Here is a 22907-nt window from a genome sequence, read left to right as displayed (position 1 = left end):
AAATAAACAGATTTCTTTGACCTGTTAACATTAACATTTTGTTTTAGATGTTAAAACATGTACTGTATATGAAAAACCCTTTAATACTTTTAAAATTAAATACTTAATTATTCTGTAACTTTCAATGATGCTTACATTATGTCATTTCAGTAACAGTATAAGTAAAAAAGAATCCCTTACTTTTACTATTTTGTTGCATTTATCATTAATCTTCTCTTTGACTTTAGTATTTCTCATAAGTATTGTATCTCTTTTCAATTTGCTGTCATCATCTGGTTCCTGCAAAACATATTTTAAAAGTCTCTACCACAGGTGAAGGGCTTAAATGACTGTTTTAGAGTTAATACATAAATACAATTATAAGCAGTCTTAATAATAATATTAATCATAATTAAATTCCTTTCAGCTTAAATATTAAGTTGTCAAAAATTCAACTTGGATAAAAATACATGGCTACTTACTGCATGTCCTGAAATCCGTTGTGTTTTGTGACCACTGGAAAAGAAATAAAGTTGATTAAAATACTAGGCTTATTAATTTATATATATTATTATTTTATAATTATTATTTATATATATATATATATATATATATACTGTAAAATCCTAAGCCTAAAAGTGCAACACTTTTGTACAAAGATTTTATGTGACTTTTTTGTCATGCTTTAAATTGGGCTTATTTTAAAACCTACATAAATATGTTTGGTATCATTCTTTTCAGAATTTATTGAACTTTAATGTGTTAGATTTTCAGATTCTTATTCCGTTTTTAAATTATAAACTAAAAAATATCAAGAACTCATGTCCCGTGAGAGAAGACTTAACCAAGAGTGCCAAGTGATTTAACCATGCCCCGAGCCGGAAATAAAAGACAAAGAGTAGGATAGCTGCTGTACAGGCTTTTAAATGTTCGAAGCGTCATGCGAGATGCAGATCACGCAGCATGGCAGCAGCAGCAAGCCAGCAACTGATCAAACAAAGAGAAGATTGTTTCCCATTGTATCACCGTTTAAGAGAGGGTTTCAGAGGAGCAGCACCAATCTAACCAATTTCAAATAATAACTCACCTCTGAATGCCCATTTGAATGCCTATTTCATCAGTTTTGGTGCATATATAGGTTATATTTTGGCACTCTCCTCCACCAGCAATTCCTCTCAGTCCAGTATTCAGGATTTCTAATGCATTTCTGTCAGATTCTGCTCTTGTGATATCCGTAACAATCCAAATAGAATTACACTTGCTGATATACTGTTTAAGAAATGAAAAGAATATCCATTTACAGTGTATTTGTAATCTAGAATTTGAAACTCACATTTTAAATATATTATAAAGGTTGTAAAGGTAAAATTATACCTCCTTCCACATTTTATTTCTGTCTTTATTAGAATCTCCAGTTCCTGGTATATCAACCAATACCACTTGATCTGGCAATCCACAGGCTTTTGGTACATGAAGTTTAACAACTTTCACCAGGGGCCAATAAGAACGGGAGGTTTCATCATCTGATTCACTCCTTATATATTGATTAATCTTCTCAGACAACTCTGAGCCCTGTGAGATGTAAATAACCAACATAATTTGTTGCACTTGGGGTTTCTGCTCTTCTCTTATACATACTTAAATATTTCAGGTTAAACCAGCATTGTAAAACTGGAGAACAAAACTATACCATATAATAAGCATCACATACCCTTTTTTTACTAACTTCCTTACGGCACAACTAATTTTAGAATACCATAGAAAAAGTGCTTAAATTAAGACATTTTTTTCACATGAATTGAAGATTTTTTTTGCAAAGCACTGTCTTTCTCACATGATTCATACTGTCATTAAAGAGACAAAATTGTTATAAAACAAAATCATTTTTATACTTAACTAGCCAACCCGCCGCGTACCATACGCCGCATAATCAGGCCGGTTTTTTAATGATTTTTAAGCAGAGGGAGAAAAGTAACATTTGAAAAATCGGTAATGTAATAAATCAGCAAGAAAAGCAACATTGTAACAATGCACGGAACGAACCAACACACAATCGTCTGAAGTGACTGAAAACTGGCGCACCGTCCTCGCTGCTTCTCCTGCCAGACGGAGGAATGGGGGTGCATGGCGCGGAGTGTGGAACGGGAGGAAAGGAGAATGACGTTGATTCAGCTCCGTCCGTCATGCTAGTCTGCTGATTTCTCGTTCAGTATGCATTGCCCGCTCATGTGTCCATCTCCAACTCGTCACTTGAGTCGCCGTCTTTACACAGTACAGATGTACCTGTGACTGACGTAGAGTTTTCATTGCTCTGTGCGGTTTTGGCTGCTATTCTATATATATTCCACTAAGACACCCGACCATGGTAGTAGCAGGGTTGGGTGTACAAATGGTTGGGACGCAACAGTGGGAGCGTATGAGTCGCACTTAGTTTGCAGCCCGAATGGGGTTCATCGGCTTACCCACGCCGGGTAGACACACGGTCTACCCATGCACAAGGTTCGAGCCGCATGTAGACGGAGCTGGAGCATTTTTGTGGGAATGGAGTGAATAAACTGTGCGGGCCCTGCAGTATCGTACTTTGCCTTCAGTGTGCCATTACACTGCAGCTCAATCACCTCCATCTGAATCTGCACAGGTGCAGTTTCCACATCGACGGCAAATTGGTTGCGAAACAACTCAAAATTCTTTTTTTGTTCTTCAAAGTCACCAAAGCGCCGTGCGAACTCAGTGCACAGTGCGCTCAGTTTATCAGCAAAGTGCGTATTTGGGAACACCGTTGTGCCAACTTGGTTCAACATTACTTGGCAACAGGGAAAGTGGGGCAAGTTGCACTGGTGCATTTGTGTCTCCCATAAAAGTAGCTTCACTTGAAGTCACTTTGTGATTTTGCACGGGTAAAAAATGTCTGCTGAAGTGTCAGATTCTTCTTTAACTCTTCTGTTTTGCATTCAGGTCTTTCAGGTTATCCTGATTTGTCTCATAGATTAAATTCTGTAATTACAGCCATATTAGCTCCACAAATGAGACACACGGGTTTACCGGCAATGTCAGTAAACATATACAGTACTCAGCCTCCCATCGGTTTTTAAAGGCTCTATTTTGAGAATCAACTTTTCTCTTCGGCATCGTGAGGGCTAGCTTCGCAATAACTTGCAGCATCATAAGCTAGACTTGATTAAAACGTAGGGTTACCACTTTTAATACAAAAAAATAAGGGACGCACACTTTGCAGACTCTACTTAAAAGACCCGCCCACCTCACTGGACAGTTAAAAAGACCAATCAAACTAACGATGACATCAAGAATTACCCAATCAAAAGTAGGAAAGGAGGCATCTTCATAAAATGCGTGTGGGATGATTTGCATAAGACGCTGCTTAAAAAAAAAATGATAAAAAAAAAATACGGGACAAAACCCGTCCCGTATTGATTCAAAACGGGACGCGCAATTTCATTCTCAAATACGGGACGATTCCGTATTTTAAAGGACGGGTAGCAACCCTATTAAAACGGTAAGTGTTCAAAAAGGCATCTGAAGCGCTGCATGATGGGATCTGTAGTTTATTGTGTTACCAGCGCTTCATATCGCCGGGCCATTAATAACAATAATATATAAAATGATCTCGCGGGCCGGATATAATTACAGGCGCATGTTTGTCGCTGAAGCGAATTGCTGTATGTAGCGTGTAAAACAGTTTGCTATGGTGCACGCAGGTGTGGCGTCGTAACCGAAAACTTTTTTTTAAAGACTGCCTACTTCACTGTGTTTTAACCTCAGTTGTAAAGGAATGTTTTAAGGACCAAATGGGATACTCCTCGGTTTTGGCTGCTTTTCTATATATAATCCACCTAGATACCCGACCACGGTAGGAGGGGGGTGTGCACAAAGTGTAGGGATGTAATGAGTGGGAGCGTATGAGTCACATTTAGTGGGAATTCCACAGCTTGCAGCCCGAATGGGGTTCAACGGCTTACCCACGCCTCTCTGCGCTGGATAGACACACGGTTAATGTCATGCATAATTATTTATTGAATGCTAAACACTTCTGGAAAGACACGGATGTCTAAAACGGGTTGGTGTGAGAATACAACAGTAAGTGAATGAAAAGATGGAACTCTGGAGAGAGCAAAATACAACACAATAGTGAACCCGCGGCATAACAAACGGCGCGTGGCTGAGACGTGCATGCGGACTCTTACCACAGACGAAAGAGACTACCCTGGGTGGTCGGTGAGTCTTTGCGTCCGGGCAAATGGGCAGGCAGTGTGAATGCCTAGAGAGCGAGGGTAGACGCCGTCTGGTGAAAAAAGAGCGTTGGTGGGCAGGAAAACGTCTTCCGTGTTCCTGTAGGAGCATCTAAGAAGACACATGTTTGTCGCGGAAGCGAATAGCTGTATGTATCGTGTAAAACAGTTTGCTATGCTGCACGCGGTCGTGATTCGTAACCGAAAAGTTGTTTTTCAAAGACTGCTTACTGCATTGTGCTTCAACCTCAGTTGTAAAGGATTGTTTTAAGGATCCCATGGGAAACCCCTCGCAAACCGTTTCACACGCTGCATATGGCGATTCACCTCCGCTAGAAACATGCCTCTATGAATAGGCAACATAGCTCTGAGGTACATGACATTAACCTGACCTGCACTGCATGTGGCCTCTACGACAGACAAATATAAATGACGCCATTTTTTCTGTGTCATCGCGTCCGAGTTAGTGGGCGTGGTCATGCGAGTTGTCATCGTATCCAATGGTCTTGGAGTTGGTGGGCGTGGCTCTTTCCTGCGTGCGCCATAGGTGTCTCACTTGTCGGCAGCATAGTGAATCCACGCCTCTTCCGGCGTGCTTTCCATGGTCGTCTTGCCTTAGTGAATTATATATATAGATGATGGGCAAAATGTCAAAAATGTTACTTGTATACAAGTGACAGTCATTAACTGAAACAAAAGGTAGAGCACCTATGATTGCATTTTCTGCAAACCACACTGTATATTGAATGACACAACATCACTGAATTTGTCAGGTTCATAAAAAGAAAAACAAAAGGTCAAAATTAAAAAACAAAACAAAGGACCATGAAATTAAATTGTATTCATAATGTTTTTAAATAAGCAAATCTGTACCTCCTCACAGTTATATAGCATAAAACAATAAAAAAAATCTATGAAAAAAATGAAAGAAAATCTAAAATACTTACAGTTTTTGAAAAAAATACTTTGCTACCCTTTAAAGTGTCGAGAATTTTCAAGTTTGCCAGCTCAAAAAAACTTTTATTTAATCCGTCTTTTCCATAAACAGCCATAATTTTTTCTTTTGCAAGTTCACTCTCAGCCTCCTGTCCATCCTCTGTATAACTGCTATCCTCATTATGGTCTTGTTTACAGTTCTCTATGAGTTCTTTCAGCTCTTCCTCCCATTCCTGTAGTATAAAATGGGAATGATGACAAAAAATATTTTAATTAGATATTAATATACAGAACTGTGATGCACAGGAAATGGGTTTAAAAGAGAGGTATTTAATTGAACCAAGTACAATATTAGAGCTACTGGCACATGATGTAAGCCCCACCATCTACAATATGATGAGATACTGTAAACGATCCTCAACTGCCCACTTACCCATTATTTCAGGTTTGCAAGGCTTTTTAAAGAACTTCCCCTTCTGGTACCAATATGAGCGTGCAGCATTTGAAAGTTTTTCAGATTTTAATTTATACAATAGTTAGAATATCTTTAAAATGCATAGTTTGTGTGCTTGTTCATTCATTTTCTATTAAGGAAAATGTATCATTCATAATCACAATGTAATCAGAAGAAGAGTTGGTGATACTGATTTATCTCTGACATGAGTTAGAGGTTACTTTTCCTTAAATATCCTACTTTCTTACGTATTTTATTTTTCCAATCATTTTCAGTTCAAAATTCTACAGTTTAGCAGCATTACTTTCTTTGTGATGTCTGTCAATAAACCTTATAGACAGACGTTTAAGACACTGTACCCTATTAGAACTTCAGAACAGTCCTATCCATTGAATTCTTCCAAAATAACGTCAATTTTTGAACGTCCCTAATATCCTACTGTCTACCACACTGCTTGGTAGCTTATTCCATATGTTTATGGATCTCTGTGTGAAGAAACCCTCCTAATGTTTGAGTGAAAACTTTCCTTAACAAGTTTCTAACTGTGTCCCTGTGCTCTTGATGAACTCACTAGTAACAGTCTCGATCCACTGGACTAATTTCCTTTATATTTTAAACACTTCAATCATGTCACTTCTTAATCTCCTTTTGCTTAAACTGAAAAAGCTCAGCTCTTTTAATTATAACTCATCCTCTATATCCCTAAAATGAGCCTAGTTGCTCTTCTCTGGACCTTTTCTAGCACTTTTATGACATTTTTGTGCGCTGGAGATCTAATCTGTACACAGAACTTCAGATGAGGTCTGCGTTAAAAAGCTTTAGTGTATCCTCCTCGGACTTGTACTCTACATGTCATGTTGTATAACCTAACATTCTGTTAGCCTTCTTAATAGTTTCTGAACACTGTCTGGTAGTTGATAGTATCAAGTCCACTATGATTCATCAATCTTTCTCATAAGGTCCACTTTTGATTTTCAGACTTCCCATTGTGTATTCAAATCTAACATTTTGCATTTACTCATAATAAATTTCATCTGATACAAATCTCCCTAAGCTTGTATGCTGTCCAAGTCATACTGTAATGATTCAATTGATTCCAGGTTATCTGCCAATTCACCTGTCTTGGTGTCATCTGCAAACTTTACCAGCTTCTTATTTATATTCCTATCTAAATCACTTATATATATTAAAAATACCAGTGGCCTTAGCACTGACCCCTGTGGAACACTACACTTAACATCAGCCAATTCTGATAAGGTTCCTCACACCATAACCCTCTGCTTCCTGTGAAACTCACCTTTGTATACAAAAGCTAAATTAAATGATTTTTGTTAATAAGCAACATAAATATAAGAACCAAATTTGCTTTTAGAAAAGGAAAATATACCAAACAACAGAGAGAGTAAAATGTCCAAACTTTCAAGATATGACATTTTCAAGTATGAAGAAGTAATGTGTAATTATCAATGAGGTGCCTGTAATAGGTATTCACCCACTTGGATATTTGTAGATTTTATTATTATACACCACCGAATCACGGTGAATTTAATTTGGCTTTTTTATACTGATCAACAGAAAAGGAATCTTTAACATCAAGATGAAAACAGATTTCTACAAAGTGATCTAAATTAATTTTGAAATACATAAAACAAAATAATTGATCCCATTAAGTATGTTTTCTCCTCACATTAGTATTTAGTAAGTGCACCTTTGGAAGTCACGAGTCTGTGTGCACTGGACTCCATCAGATTTGCACATCTGGACACTGAAGGCGCTTTTCCCGTTCTTCTTTGTAAAGCTGCTCAGGCTCTTTCAGGTCACACAGGGATTGTGTGTGAACAGACTTTTTGATGTCCAGCCAAAAACTCTCAATTGGATTGAGATATGCACTCTGACTTGGTCACTCCGGGACATTAGCGTTGCTGGTTTTGAGCCTTTCTTATGTAGCTTTGACTTTAAACTTGGGGTCGTTTACATACTGAATAACAGGTTTTCTCCCAAAGAGAATACTGACTCAGCACAAGTTGGACTTTTCAGATACATGTGCATTTATAATAAAATCAATTGAAACTCCAGACAGATGATCTCCTTTAAATAAATATTGTCACATACGTGCGCTTATGAGGCAGCCAACAAACCCTAAGGTGAGTGATCTATCGCGAGACAATGGAGTAATATCAGGTATTAACACCTCTCTCCTTCTTCCACCAGAGTTGTTGAAGAAAACCCATAAACTAACTCACTGACCATCAACAGTCCCAGATTCCCAAAATGGCTCCTATTCCATTCCATCACTTCCTCCTCCGCCCTTTGATGACATCACTTCCGACCCTACCTGATCATGCCACTTCTGCCAATATCACTTCTCGTCGCCTCCCGATGATATCACTTCCTTCTCCCACTTATGACATCATTTCCACTACAACTTCCTTCCGATCGCCATTTCCTATAAATACTCACCTTCAACTACTGTGTATCATCAAATGTTATGCTTTTGATCACCTTTTTGCAATCATTTTTGTGCAAGATCGCCAGACATTATAAGGGGACAATTCCCCAACTCTTTTTTGTGTATTTTGAGAAATCATTTTCCTACAATAGGTAACCTCTAAAACCAATTGGCTGCAAATGTGAATGATTTAGGGGCATCATTTTAAAAAGGGTGAAAGCATATGTGATCAATTATTTATGTGTTATATTTGTAATTAATTTTGACCACTCTAACACAGATCTGTCCTCACTTTGGCATTAAAGAGTCTTTTCCTGTTGATCATTGTCAAAAAACAAAATAAAGAACTCTATTGTTGTTTAACAAAAAAATATGAAAATTTCCAAGGGATTGAATCCTTTTTTTAGGCACTTTAAGGTGTTAATACCTCTTTACTGATGAATTCGATCTCAGCTTTGTACACGAGGCGGTTGTTTTCATGAACTTGCACTTGGATAATGCAAGAAGTGCAAGCTTTTCTTGATGATGTAGGCAGTAAGGTTTTTTCATTTAGAAGAGCATTTATCAGTGAACTCTTTCCAGTTCCTGTCTTGCCAAATATTCCAATGAACATTTCCTCATAAAGATGTTTTTGTTTTAAATTTGTGATCTTTTCTCTGTAAGACAGAAAAGGAAATGTTTTAACATGTTTTTCGAATAAAAAAAATAACTTCTAAAACAGCACTTTACAATAAGCAAAGAAAAATAGTTTAATTTAAACTACTGCTGCGTATAGGGTATTCCACAGTAAATTGATGTAACTGCCTCTGTACCCACAGTACATTTGTGCATTGTAAGTGTGCATGGGTACTGAAACCTTCACTTATGGCACAATCTACTTACTTACAGTATGTACCATTCCTCTGGTTTCACCATGGACAGTTTCGCTGTAGTAACTAAAAGTAGTTATTTGAATCAAACAGCTTTTCTTAGAAGTAACTCGTTTGGGCTTCATGTGATTTGAGCAGTAGAAAAATGTATTTAAAAAAGACGGGCAAGGACACAGGGTGGCGGATCCCAACAATCATGTGCATGTCCTCTATGGGAGATGTAGAACAACTGACTTTGATGGTCTGGGAAGGGCCAGAAGAATCCCCAGAAGTTGAGTTGGCTGGTGACCCTGCCATCAGTGTTGTAGCTTCTCTTCCAACCTTGTTACATAAATCTAAGTTTGTGTAAATCTTATTCATAATCATTACTTTCTCATTTAATTATTTTAGTATTTGACTGTTTACTAGGGCGGCACAGTGGCGCAGTGGGTAGCACTGCTGCCTTGCAGTTAGGAGACCTGGGTTCACTTCCTGGGTCCTCCCTGCATGGAGTTTGCATTTTCTCCCCGTGTCTGCGTGGGTTTCCTCCAGGTACTCCGGTTTCCTCTCACAGTCCAAAGACATGCAGGTTAGGTGCATTGGCGATCCTAAATTGTCCCTAGTGTGTGCCCTGCGGTGGGCTGGCGCCTTGCCCTGTGTTGGCTGGGATTGGTTCCAGCAGACCCCCGTGACCCTGTAGTTAGGATATAGCGGGTTGGATAATGGATGGATTGTTTACTGATATTTTCTGTTCTATAGCAAATATACAACACAGTACCTCTCTGTAAGGTCTATTTTTCTAATATCCTAGTATAGAATTTTTATATATAGTTTTATTTTTACCCTCTTGACAAAAAAACATGCTTGTCGCTGTTGTAAGTACTGTAATAAAAACTTCACTAGTAAAAATGTAGATATTCAAGAGAAATCAAATTTATTACAATAGAAAAAAGCAAAAGGAACAACAGTGACTGAATACACTGTCTTACTTTTATTTCTGAATGGATGAATAGTAACTTTCTCAAGCTAAATAAAGAGAAAACTGAAATCTTAGTGAATGGGAATAACGGATACAATGAGGCTACTAGAAATAAACTGGATACATTAGGATTAAAAGTCAAGAAGGAGGTAAAAAGCTTAGGGGTAACTGTTGACTGTAATCTGAATTTTAAAGCGCATATTAATCAGATCACTAGGGCAGCATTTTCTCACTTAAGAAACATAGCAAAAGTTAGACCTCTTATATCACTGAAAGATGCTGAGAAATTAGTTCACACGTTTGTTTTCAGTCGACTAGATTACTGTAACGCACTCCTCTCAGGACTACCCAAAAAAGACATAAATCGATTGCAACGAGTGCAGAATGCAGCTGCTAGAATCCTAACTAGGAAAAGAAAATCCGAACACAATTCTCCAGTTTTGATGTCACTACGCTGGTTACCTGTGTCATTCAGGATTGACTTTAAAATTCTGCTTATTGTTTATAAAGCCTTAAATAATCTCGCTCCATCTTATATATCAGAATATCTGACATTTTATATTTCAAATTGTAACCTCAGATCCTCAAATGAGTGTCTCCTTAGAATTCCAAAAGCAAAACTTAAAAGAAGTGGTGAGGCGGCCTTCTGCTGTTATGCACCTAAAATCTGGAATAGCCTGCCAATAGGAATTCGCCAGGCTAATACAGTGGAGCACTTTAAAACACTGCTGAAAACACATTACTTTAACATGGCCTTCTCATAACTTCACTGTAATTAAAATCCTGATACTCGGTATATCCAACTCATTATAATAACTATTCATGGGGGCTCTAAAATCTGTACTACCCCCTACTCTCTCTTATGTTTCTTTTTTTGGTGTCCTTTTGGTGGTGGCTTGCACCACCACCATCTACTCAAAGCACCGTGATGTTCCAGCATTGATGGATTAAAAGCCAAAAGTCTGCATGACCATCATCATCAAGTCCGTCCGTGAGAACCCTAAATACAAAGAGGACTATTTCATTTATGTTAGGTAGAATGCCCAGAGGGGACTGGGCGGTCTCGTGGCCTGGAACCCCTGCAGATTTTATTTTTTACTCCAGCCGTCTGGAGTTTTTGTTTTGTTTTTTCTGTCCTCCCTGGCCATCAGACCTTTCTCTTTTTCTGTGTTAACTAATGTTGTCTTATTTTAATTTCTTATTTTGTCTTTTATTTTTCTTTATTATGTAAAGCACTTTGAGCTACTTTTTTGTATGAAAATGTGCTATATAAATAAATGTTGTTGTTGTTGAAAAAATAATAGGTAAAATATTATATTTAAGTCATTGCACGCATCAGTCATTTCTGTTTCATATATATAAGGCCAATGGTTCTGAGATTGTCTCCAGTTCCCCACAACCCTGAGAATGTTATGTTGAAAAAGTAAAGGCATTAAAACATGAATGAAACTGCCTTTTGGTGCCTTTGCTTCCATTTTAAAACACTCATTAATTATTTCTTTAAATAATAATGAAGCAATATCATTAAACATAAGGGTGCAGTGGTGGCCCTGAGGCTTAGGATCTGCAGTGGCATCCCGAAGGTTGCCGGTTCAAATCCCTGTCACTGCCAAAAGAGATGCTACTCTGCTGGGCCCTTGAGCAAGGCCCTTAACTTTCAATTGCTCCAGGGCACTGTACAATGGCTGACCCAGCGTTCTGACCCCAAGGGGTATGTGAAAAGATGCATTTCACTGCATGTTGTCCTGTATAACTATGCATGTGACAAATAAATAAAGAATTATTAGTTATGTATTACCCACAGAAATAAATAAAAAATTGTGTCCATTAAAAATTACTGGAGTAAACTGATTTTTATTAAACTTAGCTATTCATCTGAAGTGCAACTTAAGATAGAACATAAGCTTCTAAATTGCTTTGTTTGCCATCTTGAATAAAAACTATACCCACGTATCCAATTTATGACCACAATAATCTGGTGCCTATTCGAACCAAGGTGCAAGGCAGCAATGGAGAGTATATGAACCCATAACAGGACACCCATCCAACCATCCATCCATCCATCCATTCTCTTCCGCTTATCCGGGGTTGGGTGGCGGGGGCAGCAGCTTGAGCAGAGAGGCCCAGACTTCCCTCTCCCCAGCCACTTCTTCCAGCACTTCCGGGAGAATCCCAAAGCGTTCCCAGGCCAGCCGGGAGTCATAGGAGACATAGTCCCTCCAGCGTGTCCTGGGTCTTCCCCGGGGCTTCCTCCTGGTTGGAAGTGCCCGGAACACCTCACCAGGGAGGCATCAAGGAGGCATCCTGATCAGATGCCCGAGCCACCTCATCTGACTCCTCTCGATGTGGAGGAGTAGCGGCTCTACTCTGAGCCCCTCCTGGATGACTGAGCTTCTCACCCTATCTTTAAGGGAAAGCCCAGACACCTTGCGGAGGAAACTCATTTCAGCCGCTTGTATTCGCAATCTCATTCTTTCGGTCACTACCCATAGCTAATGACTATAGGTGAGGGTAGTAAAGTAGATCGACTGGTAAATTAAGAGCTTTGCCTTACGGCTCAGCTCTTTTTTCACCACGACAGAACGATGCAGAGCCTGCATCACTGCGGATGCCGCACCGATCCGCCTGTAACAGGAACACCCACTTATATAAAATGTACACCCAGAGCTTAGTGTTGCCAGTATTTGCATATGTTTCAGTCACACCATGTAGAAATGACAACACTTTTTCCTACATGGTCCCCTCGTTTCAGGGCACCATAAAATTTGGGACACCGCAATGCCAGGTATATAAAAGAAATCATATTTAGTACTTTGTTGCATACTGTATCTCTTGCATGCAATGACTGTTTGAAGTCTGCGATTCATAGACATCAGCAGGTGCTGAGTATCTTCTTTGGTGATGCTCTTCCAATTCTCTAATTCAGCCATCTTCATTTCCTGCTTGTGTCCGGGTCTGGTCCCTTTAAGTCTTTTCTTAACCATATGCCTGGCTTGATCATTTATGAATTTTCCATTTTTTGGATTTGAAAAACTCCTGTGTTGTCTTAGGGCTCATTTATACTTCACGCGACGCGACGCATGCTGCAGCGGACGCTCCTGCTACGCAAGCGTTGAAGTGTTTATACTTGCGCGCGTACTTTACGTAAATCTGGAGGAGTCCACCAGGTGGCAGTGTGAGATATTATCACGGTGAGAACATGTTCAGCTTCTCTGTGTTGTGAATTGCCTAAAACACCTATTAAATTCCGATAACACCTTACCGCAATATCTGTGAAAAGGATGTTTATTGATTAAATCCATCAATCCAGGGATGTGTCCATTCCAACAAGCATTGGGCACGACTGAGAAACAATCCCTGGACGAGGTCTCCGCTCATCGCAAGGTGAATACAAGCACACACATACACTAGCGTCATTTTAGCGGCACCAAATCCCCAAATCTGCTTATCTTTGGAAGGAAACCGGAGCACAGTGTGGAATACAAGCAGGAAATACCAGCAACATAACTCCCTGCGAGACAGCAGTGCTATCGCTCCACCACCGTGACACCCCCATGTTTGTAATTATTAACAGTATTCATTATTTAAATGAAATTATATGTAAAATGTAACATACACACTTTAATGCATTTCATCATGAAAGTGATATCAAGTATGAATCTAAAGATTCTAAATGTGCAGAGAGTTGGAATATCATACATTTAATTTGTTCTGTGTGGTGATCTTTTGCTGCTTGCCGCAGCTGTCAGGTCCAAGAAGCTCGTAGCGATTAAAAACTGGGATAACGTTTACGACGGTCTGCTTTAATGATAAAGTAAACTACGAGGTTAAAGTGGACAATTCGAGATTAAAGCCGAAATTTCCACTTTAATCACAAAATACACGTTTTCACCATGTCCTTTATTTTTTTCTCAGTGGTTCAAATATAACGCTATACATTATGTTGCTGTTGTTAAGTTGCAAAATAAAAAATTAAAAAAGACAACACAAAAGATGGTATGTGAGACTTTTAAAATGTATCGTGTCATTACATTCGGGAACTATCTACATGTGACAAAAAGCCTCTATGCCGATCCTACGGGATGGATGCTTCGATGTGGTGATGCAAAATGCCGACATACAAATGCATTCGTGGTGCTTTTATATTCAAGCGTCGCATATTCCCGATCGTGATGACACATTTTAAAAGTCTCAGTGCCGTCTATTTTTTTTTTTTTTTTGCAACTTCACATCGGCAACATAATGTATAGCGCTGTATTTGAGCCACTGAGAAAAAAATAAGAGACACGGTGAAAACGTATTTTTGATTAAAGTGGAAATTTCGCTTTAATCTCGAAATGTCCACTTTAACCTCGTAGTTTACTTTATTATTAAAGCAGACCATCGTAAACGTCATCCCAGTTTTTAATCGCTACGAGCTTCTTGACCTGACAGCAGGTAAAGTAAAAAATAAAAAATAGATGGCACAAAAGATGGTATGTGAGACTTTTAAAATGTATCGTGTCATTACGATCGGGAATATACGACGCTTGAATATAAAAGCACCACGAATGCATCTGTATGTCGGCATTTTGCTTCAACACTTTGAACCATTCATCAAACAGCAAAGCGCGCACATCGATCCCCGAAGGATCTCCATAGAGGCTTGCTGTCACATGTAGATAGTAAACAGAGACTCTGACGTCACGTTCCGACTTTTAGCACACTCGCCCCGACTTTTGCTGGTACTGCAACTCGCGCGCAGCCACGTTAATTTCTGAGGACCTGCTCAGAGGACGCGTGAAATGAACGCTGGGAACGCGTGGCAGCCATGATGCGGACGTGTACGCGTTCTGAGCGTGAAGTATAAATGAGCCCTTAGCAGTATGTTTGGGATTATTATCTTGATGTAGGATAAATGCACAATTGAATGTGTTTGGAGGCATTTACTGGAATTTGAGAAGAAAAGATGTTTCTAAACACCTCAGAATTTATTGTGCAACTGCCGTCAGCAGTTCCATCATCAGTGAAGATAAGTGTGCCAGTCATTGTGACAGCCATACACGCCTAAGCCAGAACACCATCCCCCACCATCATGTTTAACAACTGAGGTGATATGCTTTGGATCTTGGGTAGTTCCTTTTATGTCTCCACACTTTGCTTTTGCCATTACTATGATACAGGTTCATCTTAGTCTCATCTCTCCACAAGACCTTTTTCCAGAATTCTGCAGGTTCGTTTGAGTTTTTTTTTTTTTTTTGCAAACTGTAATCTGGCCATCCTGTATTTGTAGCTAACTAGTGGTTTGCAACTTGCAGTGTGACCTCTGCATTTCTTTTCATGACGTTTCCTGTGGACAGTAGTCTCTGACACATCCTCATTCGCTTCCTGAAGACTATTTCTGATCTGTAACACAGGTGTTTGGGGCTTTTTCTTAATCATAATGAGGATTCTTCTACCATCAGCAGAGGAGTTCTTTCTTGTCCTACCAGTCCCTTTGCAAATACTAAATTCAACAGTTCATTCTTTCTTCTTAATGATATTCCAGGCAGTTGATTTAGGAAATCCTAAGGTTTTATCAATGTCTCTAATGGTTTCATTGTTGTTTTTCAGACTCATAATCACTCCTTTGACATCCACTAGCACAGCTCTTCTCCTCATGTTGAACAATGGCAACTACAGACCTTAAAGACAGTCTGCAGGTAGAAGCAAGCCGAGGTATCTTATGCCTGCCCTGATGAAGCAATGAAACACACCAGAGGAAGCACAAACACCTGTGACGGCAATTGTCCCAAACACACCCCAAACATTATGGTTCCCTAACATGAAGGGCTGTGTGGAAAAAGTGTTGTCATTTGCCCATAGTATGACTGAAATATATGCAAATACCCTTAAATGAAAGTTGCAATGTGCACTTTAATCACTGAATTGTTTGATTTGTGTTAAACTGTGGAGCAGAAGGTTAAATAAAGAAAAAATTAGTCTTTGTCCCAAACATTATGTAGGGCACTGAATGTTCACATTAAACCTTTGTGGACTTTTCTTTTGTAGGTCAATCCCAAAATAGTAAAACAGCTGGCACTATGATATTTCTTTAAAAATTATTTGCAGTTGAATTTTAAATAGTAGCTATATACAGTAATTGTATGACCCATGCAAAGAATGAAAATGTGCACTGATACTGAAATGAAACATTTTAATTATTAAAAAGTTAAATTAATATTTTAAAAACAAGCTCTCTTTATGCATTGAATAGGTTAGCGAGAAATTATTCAGGCACAGCAATAACAAAATAGTAAACGTGTTAATAAAATAAGCAAACACATACTTTAATTCTGATACAAAGGCAGTTTCATTCTCCTCATTGTTGAACAAATACTGCAGTTTTTCATGCATCTTAGTTATAACAATTCGCGATTTCTCTTCCATGTTATAATCTAAAAGGAAAGTTTTGTTAATTCATGATATAGATTATTCAGAATAAGTAAGGAACAAAGTATTTCTATTGCAATTAATAACTTTATTACATTTTGATAATTCATTTGAAAGTCATTCTACTTTATCTGTAATTTGCTTTTTAACACAAGCCAGCTTCCAAATGGAAAAATGTAGAGAATGCACAAAGAAGGCAAAAGAAAGATGATAAAAAAGAATATGAAATTATATAAAAATAGTAAAATACTAAACTCATCCTAGTGCTGAATTATCAAGTGTCATATCAGCCTTTTTACTGGTTTAACTAGCTGATAAGGATGCTTCATTTAGACAAACAAAATCGTGTGTGCTCACATCTATGGCATATAATAATACCTGAAAAATAAGTTCTCTGAATGCAGTCCTTTGAAAGTGATACAAAAAATGAAATGGCTTATTAAGCAAATTGTAAACATTCTTACACTTCTGAAATTGTTCATCATTCTCAGGTCGATACCTTTTTCTGGGAATAAATGCATGATCTTCATTACATTTCTTTTTACCTTAAATAAAACATAAAAGACAGAGCTCAGCATGTAATCATTATATGGCCAAGTAATTAGAAGTACCTCGGCAACTAAGAATCATGCTTTGGTTAAGATTGCTACAATTATTTTACATCCCAATCTAAACTGTAGTTAAATGACAAGTAAACATCTTGATCATGTCTACAATATGTGTTGAGTTGCAGCTACATTGGCTTTTGTGGATATATATATATATATATATATATATATACACACACACATATACATATATACTGTATATATATATATATATATATATATATATATATAGTGAAGATTAGCCCGGCCACAACCAGGCACGGACTCAGAATGTCCCACAAACGCACATGTTTATTAACGTTCTGCACAACAACACAATGCACACAGTGTACAAACCCCACTATACTCAGTCCTTATCTCTTTCCTGTTCTTTTTCTTCTACCGTCTCCACTCCTCTCTCACAAGCTTTGTCCTCTGCCTCCTGACTCTGGCTCCCTGATTGGAGTGGGGTGGTTTCTTTTATATTGCACCCGGAATTGCTCCAGGTGCTCCTCGATCAAGTCCCAGCAGCAATTCCAGGTGTGGCGGAAGTGCTGCAGACCACGGCTCCAGAGCTTTCCAGGTGCCCCCTGGTGGTGGCCACGGGCCCTCACAGGGTTGAGCTTCTAAGCTCTAGTACCGTGGCCCCGATGTAAACCGGGGGGCTGCCCTCTTGTGTCCCGGAGGAGGTACTGCTGGTGATATATCTGCTCCCCCGGTCCTCTCCTCAAAATGGCGTCCCAACTGGGCAAGGTCCTCGGCCATCTATCACAATATATGTTTAGTAAGTTCTATATACAGATTATATTATTTATATATATATAAAATCACATATATATACTGTATATATATATATATGTAATGGCTGCTGAATGGGGCTTTTCAGTCATAAGTGAATAATAAATTAAAAATCAATCATTTCAAGCAGTACTAGCCTATAGAAACACTAGTAATGTCTTGACTGTATCTTGATATAAAAGGTATCAATTTCTACCAAAAACATGATAATGTCAGGGTGTGTCCAGCCTTTTGACTGGTACTGTACTGTATATATAAACACATATGTACCAACATTTGTATTTATTTAGCACACTGTTTTTTGTGCATTACTTTTTACATTTTAATTTTCTTTATTATATCAGTATATTATGCGTATATTTACTCAGTTATTGCGTCTTCATTTTCCACTGAAGGTCTGTAGCCAGTCAAACTATATCCTCTCAAGGAAAACTCCAGCATGACAAAATACCAGTCCACCACAAAGCACACACAAACTCCCCTATTCATACTGGGCAAATTTAGAATCTCCAATAAACCTAAACTGCACATCTTTGGGATGCAGGAGAGAACCAGTACTCTCAGATGCTGACACTGTAAGATAGCAACACAAACTACTGTACCACCTTGTTTGCCTTGTCTGTTTATATATGTAAAATTGAAACTAAGTTATTAAGGAAAAAGTATTAATATGCCACCAGACATGGTTTAATTTTACTTTGGTGAGAAATTCTAAAATTCCCTCACTACTACACATCCACTTTTGCCACATCAGCACTACTCATTTCTATTTTCACATTACATATTTGATCAATTCACAAGACATTTTCTAATAATTTTAATGTTGGAATTTGGAAATGTGTCAGAAGAATATTAGACATGCCTATTAGAACACAGGGTTAAAACCTATGAAGATTAGGAACAATGGGAGGTCACATTCCAAGGTTAAGAACACAAGTATAACTTGGATAAGAACATGAAGTTTATGTATTTGCAATTGCAGTTTTTTAATATGGGAAAAAGTCTTAATTTTAAAGGGAAACTGGAGTCCTCACCTCTCCCTTGAAGAAGAAATCTGACAAACATGTACCTGCAGCACTATTTATATACATATATTTACAATTATGCACGTTTTAACTAATAGAAATGTCTGAATGAATGTGCTGTAGTGAAGGAAGTGCTCTCCACAGATTTTAAACAATTGTTAATGATATAATTTGGATGGCAGTGCAAATCAAATTATGGTCCTACTAGTGTACATTTCAGATCAAAGACCACAGAACTGAATTACTCCTTCTCTCCTTGTTTAGTGAGAGGACAGGGATCTTGCTTTTACTCACTGACAATTCTATTTTATGAAATGTAATAATAAATGTGCACTACGGGTTAACGGTTGTATGTGTGAAAGATGTAATGTTCATATTTCAGAGTGTTAGCACTGAACATTGGGGTCATGGCTTTTGGGGTGTTAATAGACCAGATGATAACATGATGATGATTCTCTAAGCTTGGCATATAGAGGACAAGTTGATCAACCCTGTGTTGTATCTTTCTATATAATATGCTGCCGTGGCTGTCCATTTGTCTGTCCAGAATTTTAAATCACCTGTAGCTCGCAAACCGTTCAGGGTGATGACTGACCGCCAAGGTTATTCCTCTTTTTATTTTATTGTAGAATCAACTCTCGGCAGCGGCCAGCACGGCAGCCATGTGGCACATGCATATGGGCGCCGTTCTCATCCTTACCACCTTCACCATCACTTCCCCTACCTCTTCATATCTTAAATCATTCTTGAGGCAGATTGAAGACTTAAGTTCTAACTTAAGTGAAAAATTAAGAAATATAGTACTATGTAATTGCAACACAAACACTGATTTAATCAGTTTTAACATGAAAAGATGCCAACGGAAGAAGAGAAGAAGCGGGCCGCTAGGGTGGAGGAAAGAAGAGATGCTCAGGAAGCAGCAAGCGCATCAACCTTTGTGCAAACGAATGCTAAACGTACAGAGAAAGAGGATGAAAACTATGAATGCTCAAGTCAAGTGGATTTGCAGTGTGCCGTTACTGGTACAGTACATAATACATTTGTAAATTTTGCTCTTACCTTTCCATTGTAATGAGAGATTCATCTGGACACCATCTGCACCAGCTCTAACTGTGTTTATATTCTCATCACAAAGATATGGAGGAACTATTTGCTCTCGCTGTCTGGGTGGAGCAGTTCCAATGCTAGATGCTATTTTTGCAGCAGGCAAAACATATCCAGCCATATGTGAAGATGCTGGGCTCATCCTGGGCTCACTGGCCACTTGTCCTGTTGATTCAGAAACACTTTCTGTGCCTTCAGCAAATGACTCAGTGTATATAACTGCTGATTCAAGGTCTTCAGGCTGTAACATTTTCACCCATTCCTGTGTTTCTTTTGGTAAAATATTCAGAAATTGTTCCAATACAACTTTGTCAAATAATTTCATTTTTTCTGTTTCCACTGGCTTAAGCCACAGATTTGCTAAATCATTTAGCCTCTGAGCAACAAAGCGAGGGCAAGCCCCAGGTAGCATCTTTAGTGAACGAAATTCCTGCCGATATAAATCAGAAGCCGTTTTGAAGTGGCGTAGAATGGTTTCTTTGACTTTAGCATAGGTCAGTGCATCTGTGTCAGCCAAACCAGCATAGGCCAACTGGGCTTCACCGCACAGAAGTGGGGCTAACCTTAGCGCCCACGTCTCCTCAGGCCAATGATTATGTCTTGCTAATCGCTCAAATGTTTTCAGAAAGGCAGCAGGGTCATCTTGAGGAGTCATCTTAGTCAGAGGAATAGAGCTTGACTCTTGAGTTACAGGCAAAGTCGATTGTAACAGACAAGTTATCTTTTCAATTTCTTTCATTTGAATGGAATCTCTAGCCTTCTGTCGTGCTGTCTCCTCCTGTTGTTTCCTGATCAACAGTTGTAAAAAGTTCTTTAGGTTATTTTGATCCATTGTGCTAGAAACTCTGGCACCACTTCTAAAGACTCCTGAGATCCAGAACGTAAAATTGTAAATTAGCTGACACAAATAAATCTTCACAGCTACAAAATCTAAATCTGAACATATAAAAAGTAGAAAGAATTATTTTCAAGTAATAAATATTCTTAATGTAAACCAGTTCTTTGGTGGTTCATTTTAACATGTTCATTATAATCTTGCTTCTCCTAAGCTGCTAATAGAGCAACATTTGTCTTATACATTAGAGATCTTTTTATTTACATACAATATTTATATAAGGAAAAGTCGAAATAAAATTTGTAAAATAAGCAAATATTCATTACTGTATATTTACTCCATGTGCAAAAGTAAATATACTACTTTAGTTTAACAGTTGTCAAATTCATATACATTATAGCTAGTAGTAGGGTTCTCTTTAATCCGAATAATCATAAAGCTGGAAAACAAAGTTGGAAATTGTTACTAACTTGTACACAAATTTAAAATGCCACTCACTATTATGATATCAATTTTGATTAACGAATATCTTTGTCCAGTACGCAGTCATAGAAAGGCAGGGTCGGTCTCAGTTGTTAGGCACAAGACCGGAACCAAACCTTCATGGCATGTTGGTTTATTACACGGCACACTCACACACACCTATAGTCACACTGAGCCCAAGGTCATTATTATTTAACTTTATAATAATTATTAAATTGTCGTGTATTTGCACATTACTTAGTTGAAAGAGATTTATGTGTTATGGCTGTTCTTTATAGGGAAGATCAAGCATGAAGTTATTTCAGACAGATTAAGTCACTTCCCAGCCACAAGCAGGACAGGCGCAACATCTAAAAAAAAATTTCAGATATGTAATGTGCAAGAACACCACAATGTAAATGTTGATGTAATTCTCTAAAAAACTATTTTTAAAACATTTAGAAGCATAACAAATTAACTAGACACATTGTTGCTGTAGTATACACAAATGTGCAAATGTACAGAAGATTTTGAACAGACACATTAACATAACGGTTGTCTAAAAAACACACAAAGTAAAGTATAAACAGCCTATATCGTAAAGAATACAAATAAACCATTGTGAGAACCTGAAAAAATATAGACTTTGTTTAATTTAAAACATAACATGAAATGTTTGATTATCAACCAGAAATGCAAACTCCTTACAACAAAATGAAATGAAATGAATGAAATCAGTACAATATTAAGAAAAACAATCACAAAAGTCGCAATATTTACTAATGTAGCTTCAAGTACATAACACTTTCTTACCACGGATATAGTTCAATGCCAATTTTCTTTTCTTTTTTTATAGTAATGTTTGAAAAAAATGCCAAACCACAGTCTTCAAGAAAATGTATTCAAAAAACTCTTTCTAACCCCAGTAAAGCAGAATCATTGTTTTTAACTAAGTATATCTATTCACAAGAAAAATGATTCACAGTCCAAAATGCTCTTGTTAAATAGACATAGATTTTTTTTTTTTCCTGTAACATGATCTTGTGAATTTTATCTCCTCCTATGAGGCTTAATGTATTACACACTAGCCGATCCAGTTCGTCAAAGCATCAGCTGAGAAAATTGAAACTCATTTCTTTGTTTCACAGAAATCGAAAGTAACACAGTTTTTTTCTTCATTTTGATGATTGAATATGAATGATGCATATAGATTCTTATGTTAAAACATTTTGCAATGGTTTTCTTTATCTAGATAGAGTAAAACAATACAAATGTCCCCATAAGTAATAAAGACACCAACTGAAAGGAAAAAGATAATCTGTCCAGGATTTCTTTCCCAGTAATACACAAAAAAATTACCTGCCCATAGGTTTAGTTTTATAATGTTTTTGTTGCTCAAACTGCATAAATACTGCACAAGTAACAGAAATGAGGAAAATATCAATCTTAAAAAGAGGACAAGTGTCTGTGTGTGTGTGTCCTTGTATCTGTGTCTTCGTCCAGGTGAAATGTGTCTGTTATATACCATTTGGTATGGGGTTCGTAAAAGCAGTGCTAATGTTTGTGACCCAGCATCTGTTGGAATGAAATTTGCCGAGTATTTTATTGCTACACTGCATTAAAAAATAGATTCCAATGCAAACGTTAACGCTGAATACACTGAGGTCTACATTGATTTTGTAGATTTGAACCCATCTTAGATGCTTTTCTCAAAGATGCTGTGAAATGAACAATGGAACACCTCATCATATGAAGAGTGCCAAAAAGAAATAGCCTTATAAATTCTAAATTAA

General features: G+C 37.8%; 1 protein-coding gene across 1 annotated transcript in view; it reads right to left on the bottom strand.

The window, feature by feature from the left end:
* LOC120517196 overlaps positions 1 to 22078 on the bottom strand; it is a 26805-nt gene extending 4727 nt beyond the window's left edge. The window contains exons 1-10 of the mRNA XM_039739367.1: positions 21928 to 22078; positions 19773 to 20753; positions 16768 to 16848; positions 16200 to 16308; positions 8493 to 8721; positions 5174 to 5395; positions 1354 to 1551; positions 1067 to 1248; positions 462 to 495; positions 181 to 279 (exon numbers count right to left, since the gene is read on the bottom strand). Coding sequence (XP_039595301.1) covers positions 181 to 279; positions 462 to 495; positions 1067 to 1248; positions 1354 to 1551; positions 5174 to 5395; positions 8493 to 8721; positions 16200 to 16308; positions 16768 to 16848; positions 19773 to 20649 — 2031 coding nt within the window. The 5' untranslated portion in view covers positions 20650 to 20753; positions 21928 to 22078. The remainder of the gene's footprint in view (positions 1 to 180; positions 280 to 461; positions 496 to 1066; positions 1249 to 1353; positions 1552 to 5173; positions 5396 to 8492; positions 8722 to 16199; positions 16309 to 16767; positions 16849 to 19772; positions 20754 to 21927) is intronic.
* Between the last annotated feature and the right edge of the window lie 829 nt (positions 22079 to 22907).

This window comes from Polypterus senegalus, chromosome 17 (genome assembly GCF_016835505.1).
Source record: "Polypterus senegalus isolate Bchr_013 chromosome 17, ASM1683550v1, whole genome shotgun sequence".
In the NCBI taxonomy this organism is placed as follows: Eukaryota; Metazoa; Chordata; class Cladistia; order Polypteriformes; family Polypteridae; genus Polypterus; species Polypterus senegalus.
Note: the sequence above shows the minus strand (reverse complement) of the source record. Positions and strands in the feature narration are given on the sequence as shown.